A 12,305-nucleotide genomic window follows, 5' to 3' on the forward strand; every position below is an offset into this window, starting at 1 on the left:
TCAGAGAGAAAGGGATGAAGAAAGAGAGGATGAAAGATTGAAAAAAAAAAGTTTGGAAGAGGCTATTATTTATACTTAGGGTTGGGTGTGCAAAGGGTTAGGAGTAGTTGGGGCTGGTGTAGTTGGGTCTAAAGCACACTTGCCTTATAAGTTGTGTAGTTGGTTGGTAGCCCTTTAAATATATATAGGGTTATATGGGTTGTTTTTGATTGAAATTCTCAACCTTAACCTCAGGGTCGGAACCAGAAATTATTTATTAAGGGGGCCAAACTTAATATACTACGTAAGTATTGCAAGGGAAAATAAAAAATAAAAGTATAAAAGTGCAAAGTAAAATAAAAAATAAAAGTGTTGGGAGACTTGGGACTAGGTTTCGAACCAGAAAGGAAAATAAACTTCATTCTCAACTAAAACCAATTGAGCTTACAATAACTACCATAATATATTGCAACGTTTAATATATATTTTATACCAAGGGGGAGGCCATGGCCCACCCACCCCCCCTTGGTTCTGCCACTGCTTAACCTAACCCATTTAATTTTAGGTCAGGTTTATGTTGATCTATTTAAGATTTCGGGTTGAAAATCTCTAACTCTAACCCGCTATTTTCAGGTCGAATTTGGATTGTATTTTTGGGCCATGTTAACTTTTGCCAGTTTTATTTTCATGTACTTTGGAGAAGAAAGTCAGGGACAATAAATAATTAGGGGGAAAAAAAGGCTTAAAAGTTAAAACTGATGTACTTGGAATTGAACCCTTAAGTTGGTAGCCTAAGCCTTCACGCACAAACCTAGATACTCCTTCAATTATGCAAACAAAATTGTTATTCCCTCTCTTTTTAATACTTGTTCCATTTTTAATACTTATACATTTCTCCACGCGCGGAGTTTTAGGAGAAATTGGAGAAAGTAATAAATTATAGATGTAGGACATGTTCACATTTACTGAACTGAGCTGAACTGAAGTGAACTGATTGAAGCTGAACCGAAATGAACTAATTGGAGCTGAACTGAAATGAAATAAACTGAGCTGAAATTTATATTTTATGAGAGAAGGAAATTGGGAGCTGAATTGAATTGAATTGATTGGAGTTGAACTGAACTGAACTGCACTGATTGCAGCTGAATTGAATAGAACTGAACTGAAATTAAGTAAATGTGAACATGCCCGTAGTGGGTTTGGTGGAAGAATAAAAAAATTATAAATAAACAAAAGTAGTGGAAAGAATTGAAGTAGAGAGAATATGGAATTAATATTATGTAGTCCACTTGGTGAGAAAAATTAATTAAATATTATAAAAGCTTTTCAAATAAGGAAATGGAGCAAGTAGTTAAAAACTCTTAAAAACGGCCGCAAAAAAATTATTTATAATTTTATTTATTTATTTTTTCAAAAATCGGGTTCGCACTTATACCCACCCTAAATACTCCCCTGGCTGCAGGCCTGCAGCCTTCCCTCTCTTTCTCCTCCATTGAAGCATACTCTGAAATTCTCCATTAAAGCGGATTCTGAGCTTTCTCTCCTCCATTGAAACAGCTTCTGAGGCACGGTACCTTCATTTTAATCAACAAATATCAATTTCATAATCAATTGCTTAATTCCACACTTTCGTTAATTTAATTTTCAGTATACTCAATTTAGGGTTCAGATGATTGAACTATTGTATATAATTACTTGAAGAATTTAAGATTTGTATACTGAAGTCAAATTTTTTTGCTAAATGTGTTGCAGTCCTCTGCCCATATACAGAAATGCCGCGAACAACCACAATCGAATGCCCAGGTTGCCCACCATTAAGAGCCCTAACTTTCGACGTACTTGGCCTTATTAAAGGTACTAACTTTAATCTTAATTCACGTTTATTATTACCTTACAATTTATTCATTTCATGGGTGTTTTGGTATTTTTATTTTTGTTGAATAATTTCCTTACAAAATTGTCGCCATTGTTGTTCAGTAATTGAAGCTCGGAGTAAGCAAGACGGAGTTCCTAAGGTTGTAGAGAGGTGGGGTGACCCTGATTCCTCTAAAGCTATCCTCGCCGCTTCTATCAATGACCGAAAATCCAATCCTGTATGCCTTAATTTCATAGGAAAAGTTGTTGATTTTGTATATATTATGCTACTGGCCTACTGCAATGTATCTATTCAATTGAAAAATCTTCTAAATATTGTTATTGATTGCTGCAGTTGCTAGCAGTTGCCAGGAAAAATGGTTCAGTAAGTTGCTTGCTACCCATGTCAACACCAATGTAAATGGTATCATGCATATCCTGTTTTAAGCTCATAGTTTTTTTGCTGAAATGTGTACATGGTATTGTACTATTCAGATTGAAGTTTTGAGTCCAGTAACTGGAGAGTTGTGTTTTTCAATCTCTGATGATGGTGATGACACTCCTCCATTAGATGACCCGATTGCTGGATTGCATTTATTTAAAAAGCGGATGGTAGAGTCCTCATCAAGGTAGGTCATTTTAACTCTCTGTGTATGACAGAGATAAGATCAGAAAATAAAAGTTTCTTTTTGGTTTTAAAATTTTGACCTGAGTTAGTACAGGATACAATGGGGTCACTATGGTGGTATAAAATTAATCTCTATATGTTTTATGTGTAACTAGGTCGTGCACCTTGCTTTCTTGTACAACTAAAGGGAAAGCAATCTTGAGGAGAATTGAAGATTTTGATTCACAAACTGGTTCTGTTTCTTCTGCTACTCCAGAAATGTGGAATGTGTGCAGTTCTGGTGAGATTTGCTGCTCTAAAGTACATGCTGATGAAGGCTACTCTGTGTTTGGAGGGTAAGCCTTGTGTATTCAGAACTATATTTCTTAAAAAAATATAGAAACTAAGATCTTTATGCTGTTTCATTTCATTTAAATAATGCTGAATTTTTGTTGAATGATATGCTTTAATTTCTATTATTTTGATATTTTTAGGAAAGGCATTGAAATTAACATGTGGGACCTGGAGAAGACTAGTAAGATTTGGAGTGCAAAATCTGTAAGCTAAATAATTTTACTAATTAATTCCTTCCTGAGCTGCAATGTGACCTTGTTTTTCATTCTTGTCAGGCAGCCATAAATTCTAATTATTGTTGTTATTCTTTTGCAGCCCCGAGCGAATAATCTTGGAATTTTTACGCCAACTTGCTTTACATCTTTGACCTTCCTAAGCAACGATGATCATCGCAAGGTTGTGTCTGGTACCAAAAACCACCAGGTAATATTAGCTGTTGGAGATTCTTGTTGTCAGTTGTTTGGAGGCATATGTAGTCCTTTTTAAGACCATGCTTTGTTTGATTAATTTTCGTAGATCTGGGAGATCCTTATAATCTTATATAGCCAATTTCCTATTGAGTAGGGGGGGGGGGGGGGGTGGGGATGGGTAATCAAAAAAGGTTTAATCTGCACTATTTCTTCAAAAAAGGTTTTCTCTTTGTTGACTTAGGGTCTAAAATGTCTCAACTTCTGTTACTCTGGGTAAAGATGCATGAGAAATGCTCCATATCCTTTCCTAAGATCAGTCTGGATGTGTATTTGAGCTGATGGAGAGTAGCTTTAGTAATTCCCATCTAGGGATGCAAGAACTTTTTCATAGACTCAACAATCGAAATGAGTGAAACTGTCTTTGCTTGTCTGAGTGTCGCTTTCTATCGGCCACTAGTGGTTTACTCTTGGCCTTGGTCACTGCATTACTTCATATATATTATTTATCTAAAATGTTGTACCCTGTGGAGACTACCTATTCTTGTTGTGGACCTTCCAGAATGTGACCCATCAAATCTCAGGGCTTAGGGCTTGTTTGGTTCACCTTATTTTTGCTAATCTGAACTAATCTGATTGGTCTGATCTAGTCTGAATGTTAAAGGTGACCAAACTTTGACCTTAAATATACGGAAGAAATATATCAAGTGGGGTCTTGTTAGATTTGTAATAATGTGTATTTTATTAACATGTGATTTCCTTAATTTTTTTCATTATGAAATTAAAGATATTTAGCGATAAAAAACTGCACATAAAACGATAATCTGATTTGAAATTATTTTTTCTGATATGAACTTTTTTTTTTTTTTTTTTTTTTTTTTTTCTGAAATAAGTAAAATTAAGGTGAACTAAACAAGACCTTATACAGGAATCTGCATATCAAATCCACTTGATTAGCCTTTTTTCAGAAGTTGATCTAAGTGTTAAATCTTCTTTGTCATATTTGAGAGCTGTTATTTTTAATCAGTGACTAAAGAGATACAATTGTATTTTGAAGATTTTAGAGAAGTATAATAGTGAGTTTACCTTTTATTTGCATTATTTTTGTTTTACTAAATTTTAGCTTATGCACCTTTGTCTGGATAGGTTCGCCTCTACGATACATCAGCTCAGAGAAGGCCCGTGTTATCAATTGATTTCAGGGAGACACCAATTAAATCAGTTGCAGAAGATTTAGATGGACATACTATATATGTAGGGAATGGTTCTGGTGATCTGGGTTCTTTTGACATTCGTACAGGTAGTGAATTTGAACATCTTGAAATATAATTATCTTGTCTTTTTGGCGTAACATATTCACATGCCAGTGTTTGGTTGATTGATTTTATATTTGGATAAGTAGATCATATGGTTATTGTTCATATCATTGCAATTTCATTAATTCAGTCAATCACATCACTAGTGTTTTATCCTTAAGAAACTTCTCTTAATGTTGGTTCATCTCTTTTTGTAGTACATAGTTGAGCTTTTATTCCTATTTGAAAATGCTTATCTTTCTTTGTGATGCTTATACATAGTTGGATCTGGGCTAAGTTGGCAAAATCTATTGCATAATTGCCAATCCTGAATACCACATTATTAATTTATTCATTAATTTTTTTTTGGCATATTGAAGTTTTTTGTTAATACTTAAAAGGATATTATGATATAAATAATCTATACTACAAAAACCAAAGCACCCAAGCAATCTCATATAGCATTAGTTTAACATTTATTGTACTGTCGAGAAAGAGTGGAATACGAGACTCCTCACTTTCTAGAGAGCAATACCTTATAAACACCAATACAGCTGTCAATATTGAAAAATCAACCTACACAATAAGAAGCTGCCTATAAATCATTGATACGGTACACAACCCTAATACATTCCCAATAGAAAGCTGGCCGATCCTTTCTTTGAGTGTTAATTCTTTGCTCATACCTGTGAATCTGAAATGATATGAACATGTTTAACAAAAACAAAAACGCCATAGAGCTGGAAAATTGGAATCATCTTTTTGCAGTACTTAATTGCAATATCAATCTTTTCGTCTAATGTGAGAACATCTCTGTTAAACTTCAATAGTTGCAAAATTGCCGTTCTCAGGGCTAAACTGAAAAGCTAAAAACAGAAGAGTGATAATTTCTGGCTTTACACCACTGAAGTTACACTAGTAACACTCAGTTTCAATTTCTGTGAAGTGAATCTGGTTTTTGAGCCATTACTTTGAAGTTTGGCACCTAAGGTGGAAATTTTGGATGCGGGGGGTAAAAATGTTGAATTGGCTCGGTTTAAATCAAACTATTAAGTACGGAGTATTTATCTTCACTTCGAATGCAACTCGATGTAAATCTTTAGTATAAGCGCATTGCTGGAAACAGCTGAGTGGGTTCCTACTTCCTACATTTTTTAATGTAACAAATGTGCATGATTTGAAAGCATGGATCTGCCCTTTCTCCATATCTCTTGGTTTTAAGCTTTTAATATTCTGCTTCCTTTCTCTTTTTTGCGTGCTCACTTTAAAGCTGACACATGCTTCTCAACCTGTGAAGGGTTTTCATTCAATCAGCTTAAAAGTGAAGTTTTTAATTTTTTTATTTAAAGGGAGTGCTAGAAGATCCAATAGATAGTGTTAAGTGCTCATTTGGTTTGAAAAAGATGTGACAAGAAGATAGTGGAAGAGTTCTAGAGTGTGCAGAAGTTATTGTTCACTGGAGGCAGATTTATATAAGTCTGGTTTTCAATTGGGTGTAGATTGTTAAATAAAAAACCTTACTTTATTAAGTTGCACTGCAATCTGTTATGTGATGATGAGAGGGGCCTTGATTTAGCGAAGTGAAGGTGGTGCCTGGCCAAATACTACTTAACTTTACCTTTCCTCCCCAGAATTCTTGATCTGCATGCACCTTGGGAGGGTTATGCCACAATTTGATTTACAAAAACTTGGCAACTGCCGAGTCAATGGGCAAACATGTTGTAGCTGTTTGTGGCTCGACTTTCGTGAGCCCTCAAATCAGTCTTGAGTTGGTTTTTGGGTGGAAAAAGTTAAAGCATGATCACATGCACATTGAAGTGCTTGTGAAGTTGTGTCCGGGTTTGTGTTTAGGCATTTTGAAGCACTCAGAGAAATCTGTGAGCATGTTCTCATTTATATGGCATATCATCAGGAGGTTATAGTGCTTTTACTCAACGAAATATGGGCAATTTAAGGGTCTGTTATCATTTTTGAAATACATTTGAGTTGATTCCCTTTCCAGTCTTGGATACCTGCCACTTGCCCTGATGATAAGCAACCAACTGGTTCACCTTAAATGATGATGGTATACAGATTTTTGTCCCTTTCGGTTTCTTTGGGCTGGTAACTTGTCTGCTAATTTGAAATGATGTTGGCCAGAGATATAAGCAGCTTATAGATTTGTAGGACATGTCAATGGCCCAACTTATTTTAACTTTTTTTTATAACTTAATGAGCACAGAACAAGTGAGCAACAATACTGAAGACTTGTTGAACTAAATTCCTACATGTTTCTTTTGCTGATAAAGGGAATAAACTTAGTTTGATGCTGTTGTTAGGGATGATATTTGCCCTTTTGAAGCTGTTAATTGAGGCTGAGTATAGTGGTTAAAAGAAGATGGGAGCAGAAAATGGCATGGTTCTGATATGAGTGAAATCCCAACTTCTTATGTGGAATAGACATCGAGCAGAAGGGGGTTCTAGTGATAGTGTGATGAGCAGCTTCTATATAAATAAGCTTCAAGTGAAAAGAAAGGCATCTTCTTAAGAGAAGGAAGAGAGAGAGAGAGAGAGAGAGAGAGAGGGGGGGGGGGGTTCAGGGTGGAACAGCTCCCCAGTATAGGTTTTGTTTTCGTATATATATGAAGACCAAACACAACACCCACCCTGTACTGTCTCCATCCAAGATACAGTATACTTGGTTGTTAACAGGACAAGAAGCCTTACTCACTTTCATCACAGCATGGATACACTTACCAATTCCTTGATGACATAGGGTTTGATTTCAAAAGCTCTGTTCCCAGACCCTCAAAATTTTTACACTGTTTCAGTTATCTAAGCACTTTTAATGCTCCAAAGCTTCTTGTCTTCAAACCTTACCCAAATTAGACTCTAGTAAGTAGCAATGTCGTGTCTACATACCCTTCTAACCTTAAGCCAGCCACAAACTTCTGGGATATGAAATTTATCAAATCACTTAAAAATACTAGGAATCTGGATCGTAGGGATACATCATGGGAAAAGAATGTCATTTCTGAGCTTTATGTATTGAAGTTTCTCCTTAAGACGTTCAGTCTTCTTGCTTTGTTTCCCTTTTATCTAGTTCTTATTCTAGGGGAAAAAGTAAAGTGTTAATTGTAGTCAATTAAAGTATATGATTTTCCTTTTACTTTTTTGTTTTGAATCTATGACTTCAAATTTTTGACGCTGATGCTAATTTCTTACTACAATGAAATTTGGTCAGTGTAACAGGCTTTCATTGGAGACTAAACTGTTTCTTCTATTTAATTATGTATTTTTTTTTATGTTGAATTGTAACAGGGAAGTTACTGGGATGTTTCTTTGGAAAGTGCTCTGGTAGTATTCGTTCCATAACCAGACACCCTGAGCACTCTGTCATAGCATCATGTGGTAATTACTTGATTTATTTTTGTTCATTTATTAATCAAATTATGTCTTATCTAGCTATATTTTTTTTTATCATTAATAATTTTCTTTTAGACGTGAAAGAGGTGGGGTTAACTGTTTTATTTCATGTATATATAACTGCACTTTTAGCTAAAAGCGAAGGATGAGGTGCCTCCTCATTTCGGATCTAAGATGACCTTTGATTGCTGTTTGTAGAACTTCTCTTGTATTGATATTTTCCTTTCTGAATCAGGGTTGGACAGTTACGTGCGCTTTTGGGATATTAATTCTAGGCAGCTTCTTTCTGCGGTAAGTTCTTTGTTGCCAATTAAATGATTGTCTTTAGGAGTTTCTGTGACTAATTTCACACATCACAGATTTTCAACACTGTATGAAATTTCTAACTATTACTCCCAATGGGTTCATTAAATTATTAAATGTTCTTCGTATTCCAATCTTATTTCCCTGAATCTATGCATACAAGTTGATGTCTCCCTACAAAAATGCAAGATCTGTGATGTGGTGTGTTTTGGAGGGAAAATTGGGGAACTAAGCTCAAAGTACAAGTGTTGATGTTCTTGCTCATTTGATTTGTATTTACTTGCACAACGGCTGCTTTTTAGCTACTCAAGCAGTTTTGCGTTAGAGATGCTCTATTATTGAAGTTAAATTATGCTTTCTTCAGCTTGCGTAGCCTAATATATACAAGGATACAATGAAAATGTTGGTCATTTATGTGATTTCTGGGGAATAGTTGTGTAAAAACAAATTGGCTGGGGGCCCTCTGAAGCTGTAACTTGATTTGATTCTTCTGAAATGACTGTGCTAATATGCTGAAGAGGCTTTTTGTTTTAGACCAACTGTAACTTGAGCAGTTAAGAAAACCAATTTCTGTTTACTTTGTGCCTGTGTGGATTGTCTTAGTTTGTACTTATATAAGCAGAGATTAAAAAGTGATATTCTTATTGTGGTCAATTAAAATGCAACATCAGAATAGCATTGTCTTTCACTTGTACTGTAGTAGAGTGTAAAAAGTGGATTCATAAGTTGGTTGGTTGGATTGAGTTGTGACTGAAAAAGTATGACTATCTTATCATGGTGATCAAATGTTTCCTATTATAAACTGTAGTTCAGTTTTGGCATCAAAATTCTAATATAATTGCACCTTAAATGTTCAAATGGCTTCTTAATTTTTGCTGGTGATGAGTAAAGAAGACTAGTATATTTGATTATCAAGTTCATAAGTGGATTCATAAGCTGGTTCTTGTTCTTTGCATAATTTGCAACTCTTGCTGCCTCTTATGAAAATAATTACGTAGCAAAAATTACACAAGTGTCCTCCATCAGAATGTTTAGCTTTCAATAAAGTGTAAATATATCAGTTGCAATTATGACTGTGTCTAGTTATGGAGTTGTTTCTCTGCGCTATACTACACATCATGTCCTAGTAAATTTGGAAATGGAGAAAGTTCTTATCTAGCACCTTTACCAGGTTGATTGTATTGCATTGCAATTATTCTTTTTTAACTTCTATATTTGCCACATATCTGAAACATTGTTTTCCATTTGTAATGCTGGTGCAGGTGTTTTTAAAGCAGCATTTGACAAATGTGGTATTTGATTCGAATTTTTCCGATGAAGGTTAGTTAGTTCATTTCTTCAATTCCACCTTTTGATGCCTCTCAACATGGATTAGTATATATTATAGAAATTTTCATGAACTTGAGGAGAAACTCGTTACATGAAAGTGAGATGATTATTTTACATGTATTTAAGTGCTATTGTTTTTTTTGTTGCTGCCTTGATTTTTCTATGGGAGGATAAATTTCAACATCTAAATAAAGAAAATGTTATTCAAAAAAAAAAAAAAAAAATAAATAAATAAATAAAAATAAAAATAAATAAATAAATAAAGAAAATGTTACAAGGTTACTTTCTCTATTTTCCATATTTATTATTATGTCTTTCTTACCTGTTCTTCTATTCTTTGACCTTTAATTGTGCATGTGATATCATGAGATTTTCAATGCAACTTTGACACAGTATCCGCTTAAACCAGTTACAGTGCATTTCTTTCTCACTTTGCTATGAATCTTTGAACCGTTTTATAGTTGTCAGAGCCAGTGTTCTCACAAGAGTCATGAACCATTCTCAGTCTTAGTCCTAGTCCTAGTCCCAGTCCCAGTCCCAGTCCCAGTCCGAATTCCCTGGACCTGTTAGAGGAGAGATCTATTCTACTACTTCCTCCGTTCTGTTAATATTGCAACAAGGAGGAAATTACGCATCCCGAAACACCTTTTATATGCTAAATATCTATAATTGTGTTAGAGTAAAAATTATAAAAAGTTGATATTGTGAAAGTATTTTATGAGACGAATCCCACAAGATCCCACTTGATTATATTTTGCTTAACGTATAACTCATATTATATGGTCAAACAAGAGTGATGAATAGTGCAAAAAGTCCATTGTTGCAATATTAATAGAACGGAGAAAGTATATAGTTTTATTACAGAATTGTACATGTGTACAATTCTAGATACTGAGATATTGATATTGATTCACATAAGGATGCATAAATTAGTCCATTTCTTGCATTGCTATTGCCTCACTAAAAAATTCCTGTAATTCTATTTTCAATATTGGTAAGCCGATTAGTAATGAAGTGAAAGGATTATTTTATGCGCAATAGTGGTCTGTTTGATAGACAATAAGGAGGAAAAAGGCTTCTAAAGAAAAGCTCTTGGCAAAGTCTATGGTAAATTGGTAATACAATTTCAATTTTGTGTATCTCATAAATGTCATCTCTAGTCCATGACACATTTGAAGGTTTTGGTATGCATTGGGAAATTCAAGAAGAAAAACACAATTATTCCAGAGCAAAGTTGAAATACTGATAATCACATTATTTCTCTCACAAACTTGCATACTTCTTCATCTGTAAATGTAGTGTGTGTGTGTGAAAGAACTTAATCATGCAGCCCCTCATCCTTTTGCTTATCTGATGAAACAATTTGCTTTTCTCTTGATTATTAGGTATCCTTTTGAGTAATTAGTAGTTTGTATTTGTTGAAATAAACTAGTATTGATGGAATGATCAATATTTGGACAGAAGCAACAATTGCTACAGATTCACATATAGATGAGATTCAAGTTATTAGCAATGAGGAGCAATATCAAAATGAAGAAGATGCACTGCCAGTAAAGAGAAAAAAGGCTTCCAAAGAAAAAAGCGAGGCCAAGAAGAAAAAATCCAACAAAGTGAAGAAAGTTAAGGATGAGGTTCATGTTGAAGAGTAATATCATGGTCCCTGGAAAGATATATTCTGAGATATCATACTCTCCAGGTGCATCCTTTTTTGCTAGGTTACAAATATTAAGATGTAAGGGTTTTTGTTGTACCAGTAGTGATTTTTTTTTTTAAAGTTTTATCTATATATTATATATTTTTTTGGTTAAAGAAAGAACAACTAATGTAAAATGACTCCCTCCATTAACGAGTGATGATAATACATGTTCAATTGTTCATTAGTCCAATTCAGGTGCAATTTTGTAATTTGGAGTTTTCTAATTAATTAGGATGTCTAAGAGAGAAATAAAAACACCTAGAAGTATATATAAGCCAAACTAGATAAATAAATTTTTATCTTAAGAAAAAGATTTTAATGATCAGGTACATGAAATGATAACTGTTTTATTCTTTTTTATTTTTTTGGGCAAAAAACTGCTACTCTGTTTTATAATAATTGATACACCATAGTCCATACTATACATCAGAGCTAATAGCTAGACTCCAGGTTCACTATGACTTGTCCCTCGTTAAGAAATGATCATTTCTAATTGAGCATATTTTACAATAATTTTGCATTTTTCAATAATTAAATGTTCATTTTCAGGTAGTATGATGTTCATTTTTATATGTAAATGTTCATTTTTATGCATTATGAATTTATGATGTTCATTCTTCTAAAATAAATGTTCTTTTTTTTTTTTTTTTTTTTTAATTCATACAAATTTTTGTGTTTGTTTAGTTGTATAAAATGTTCGTTTTTATAATAAAGGATGTTCAATTAACATTAGCATTAACAACGTTAGACGTTAGAATTTTGTTCGTTATTAAAAAACATATTGTTGATTTATTTTATTGGTATTAAAACATATACTTTAGCAAATTGGAAGATATTTATTCAAGAGAATTTAACAAATCAAGGTTTTATTTGAAGTTTAAATAAATGTTGATGAATAAGCAACAACATAATATGTTCATTTTATTTGCAACTCAGTTATATAATATTGGATGTACAACTTTTTTTTTTTTTTTTTTTAGTTTTATAGTCTCTTTAGTTTACTTTTATATTATAAATGTTCATTTTTATATATTGAAATGTTCAATTACCAAGTTAATATATATTTTTTTTTTTCT

General features: G+C 33.5%; 1 protein-coding gene across 2 annotated transcripts; it reads left to right on the forward strand.

The window, feature by feature from the left end:
- Window positions 1–1,403: 1,403 nt before the first annotated feature.
- Window positions 1,404–11,410, forward strand: LOC145599688 (uncharacterized). Of its 2 annotated transcripts, none has more exons than XM_081655899.1 (13): window positions 1,404–1,544; window positions 1,732–1,833; window positions 1,957–2,072; window positions 2,189–2,218; window positions 2,329–2,462; window positions 2,617–2,796; window positions 2,935–2,998; window positions 3,110–3,217; window positions 4,348–4,501; window positions 7,797–7,886; window positions 8,137–8,192; window positions 9,467–9,524; window positions 10,995–11,410. In XM_081655899.1, exons 2-13 carry the CDS (start codon window positions 1,752–1,754, stop codon window positions 11,180–11,182), a joined length of 1,260 nt encoding a protein of 419 aa, XP_081512025.1. In that variant the 5' UTR covers window positions 1,404–1,544; window positions 1,732–1,751; the 3' UTR covers window positions 11,183–11,410. The 2 variants fall into 2 exon arrangements, with proteins under 2 accessions (XP_081512025.1, XP_081512026.1); XM_081655900.1 differs by having other exon boundaries at window positions 1,433–1,549.
- Window positions 11,411–12,305: the final 895 nt, after the last annotated feature.

The sequence above is a fragment of the Chenopodium album genome, chromosome 2 (genome assembly GCF_948465745.1).
Source record: "Chenopodium album chromosome 2, dcCheAlbu1.1, whole genome shotgun sequence".
In the NCBI taxonomy this organism is placed as follows: domain Eukaryota; kingdom Viridiplantae; phylum Streptophyta; class Magnoliopsida; order Caryophyllales; family Amaranthaceae; genus Chenopodium; species Chenopodium album.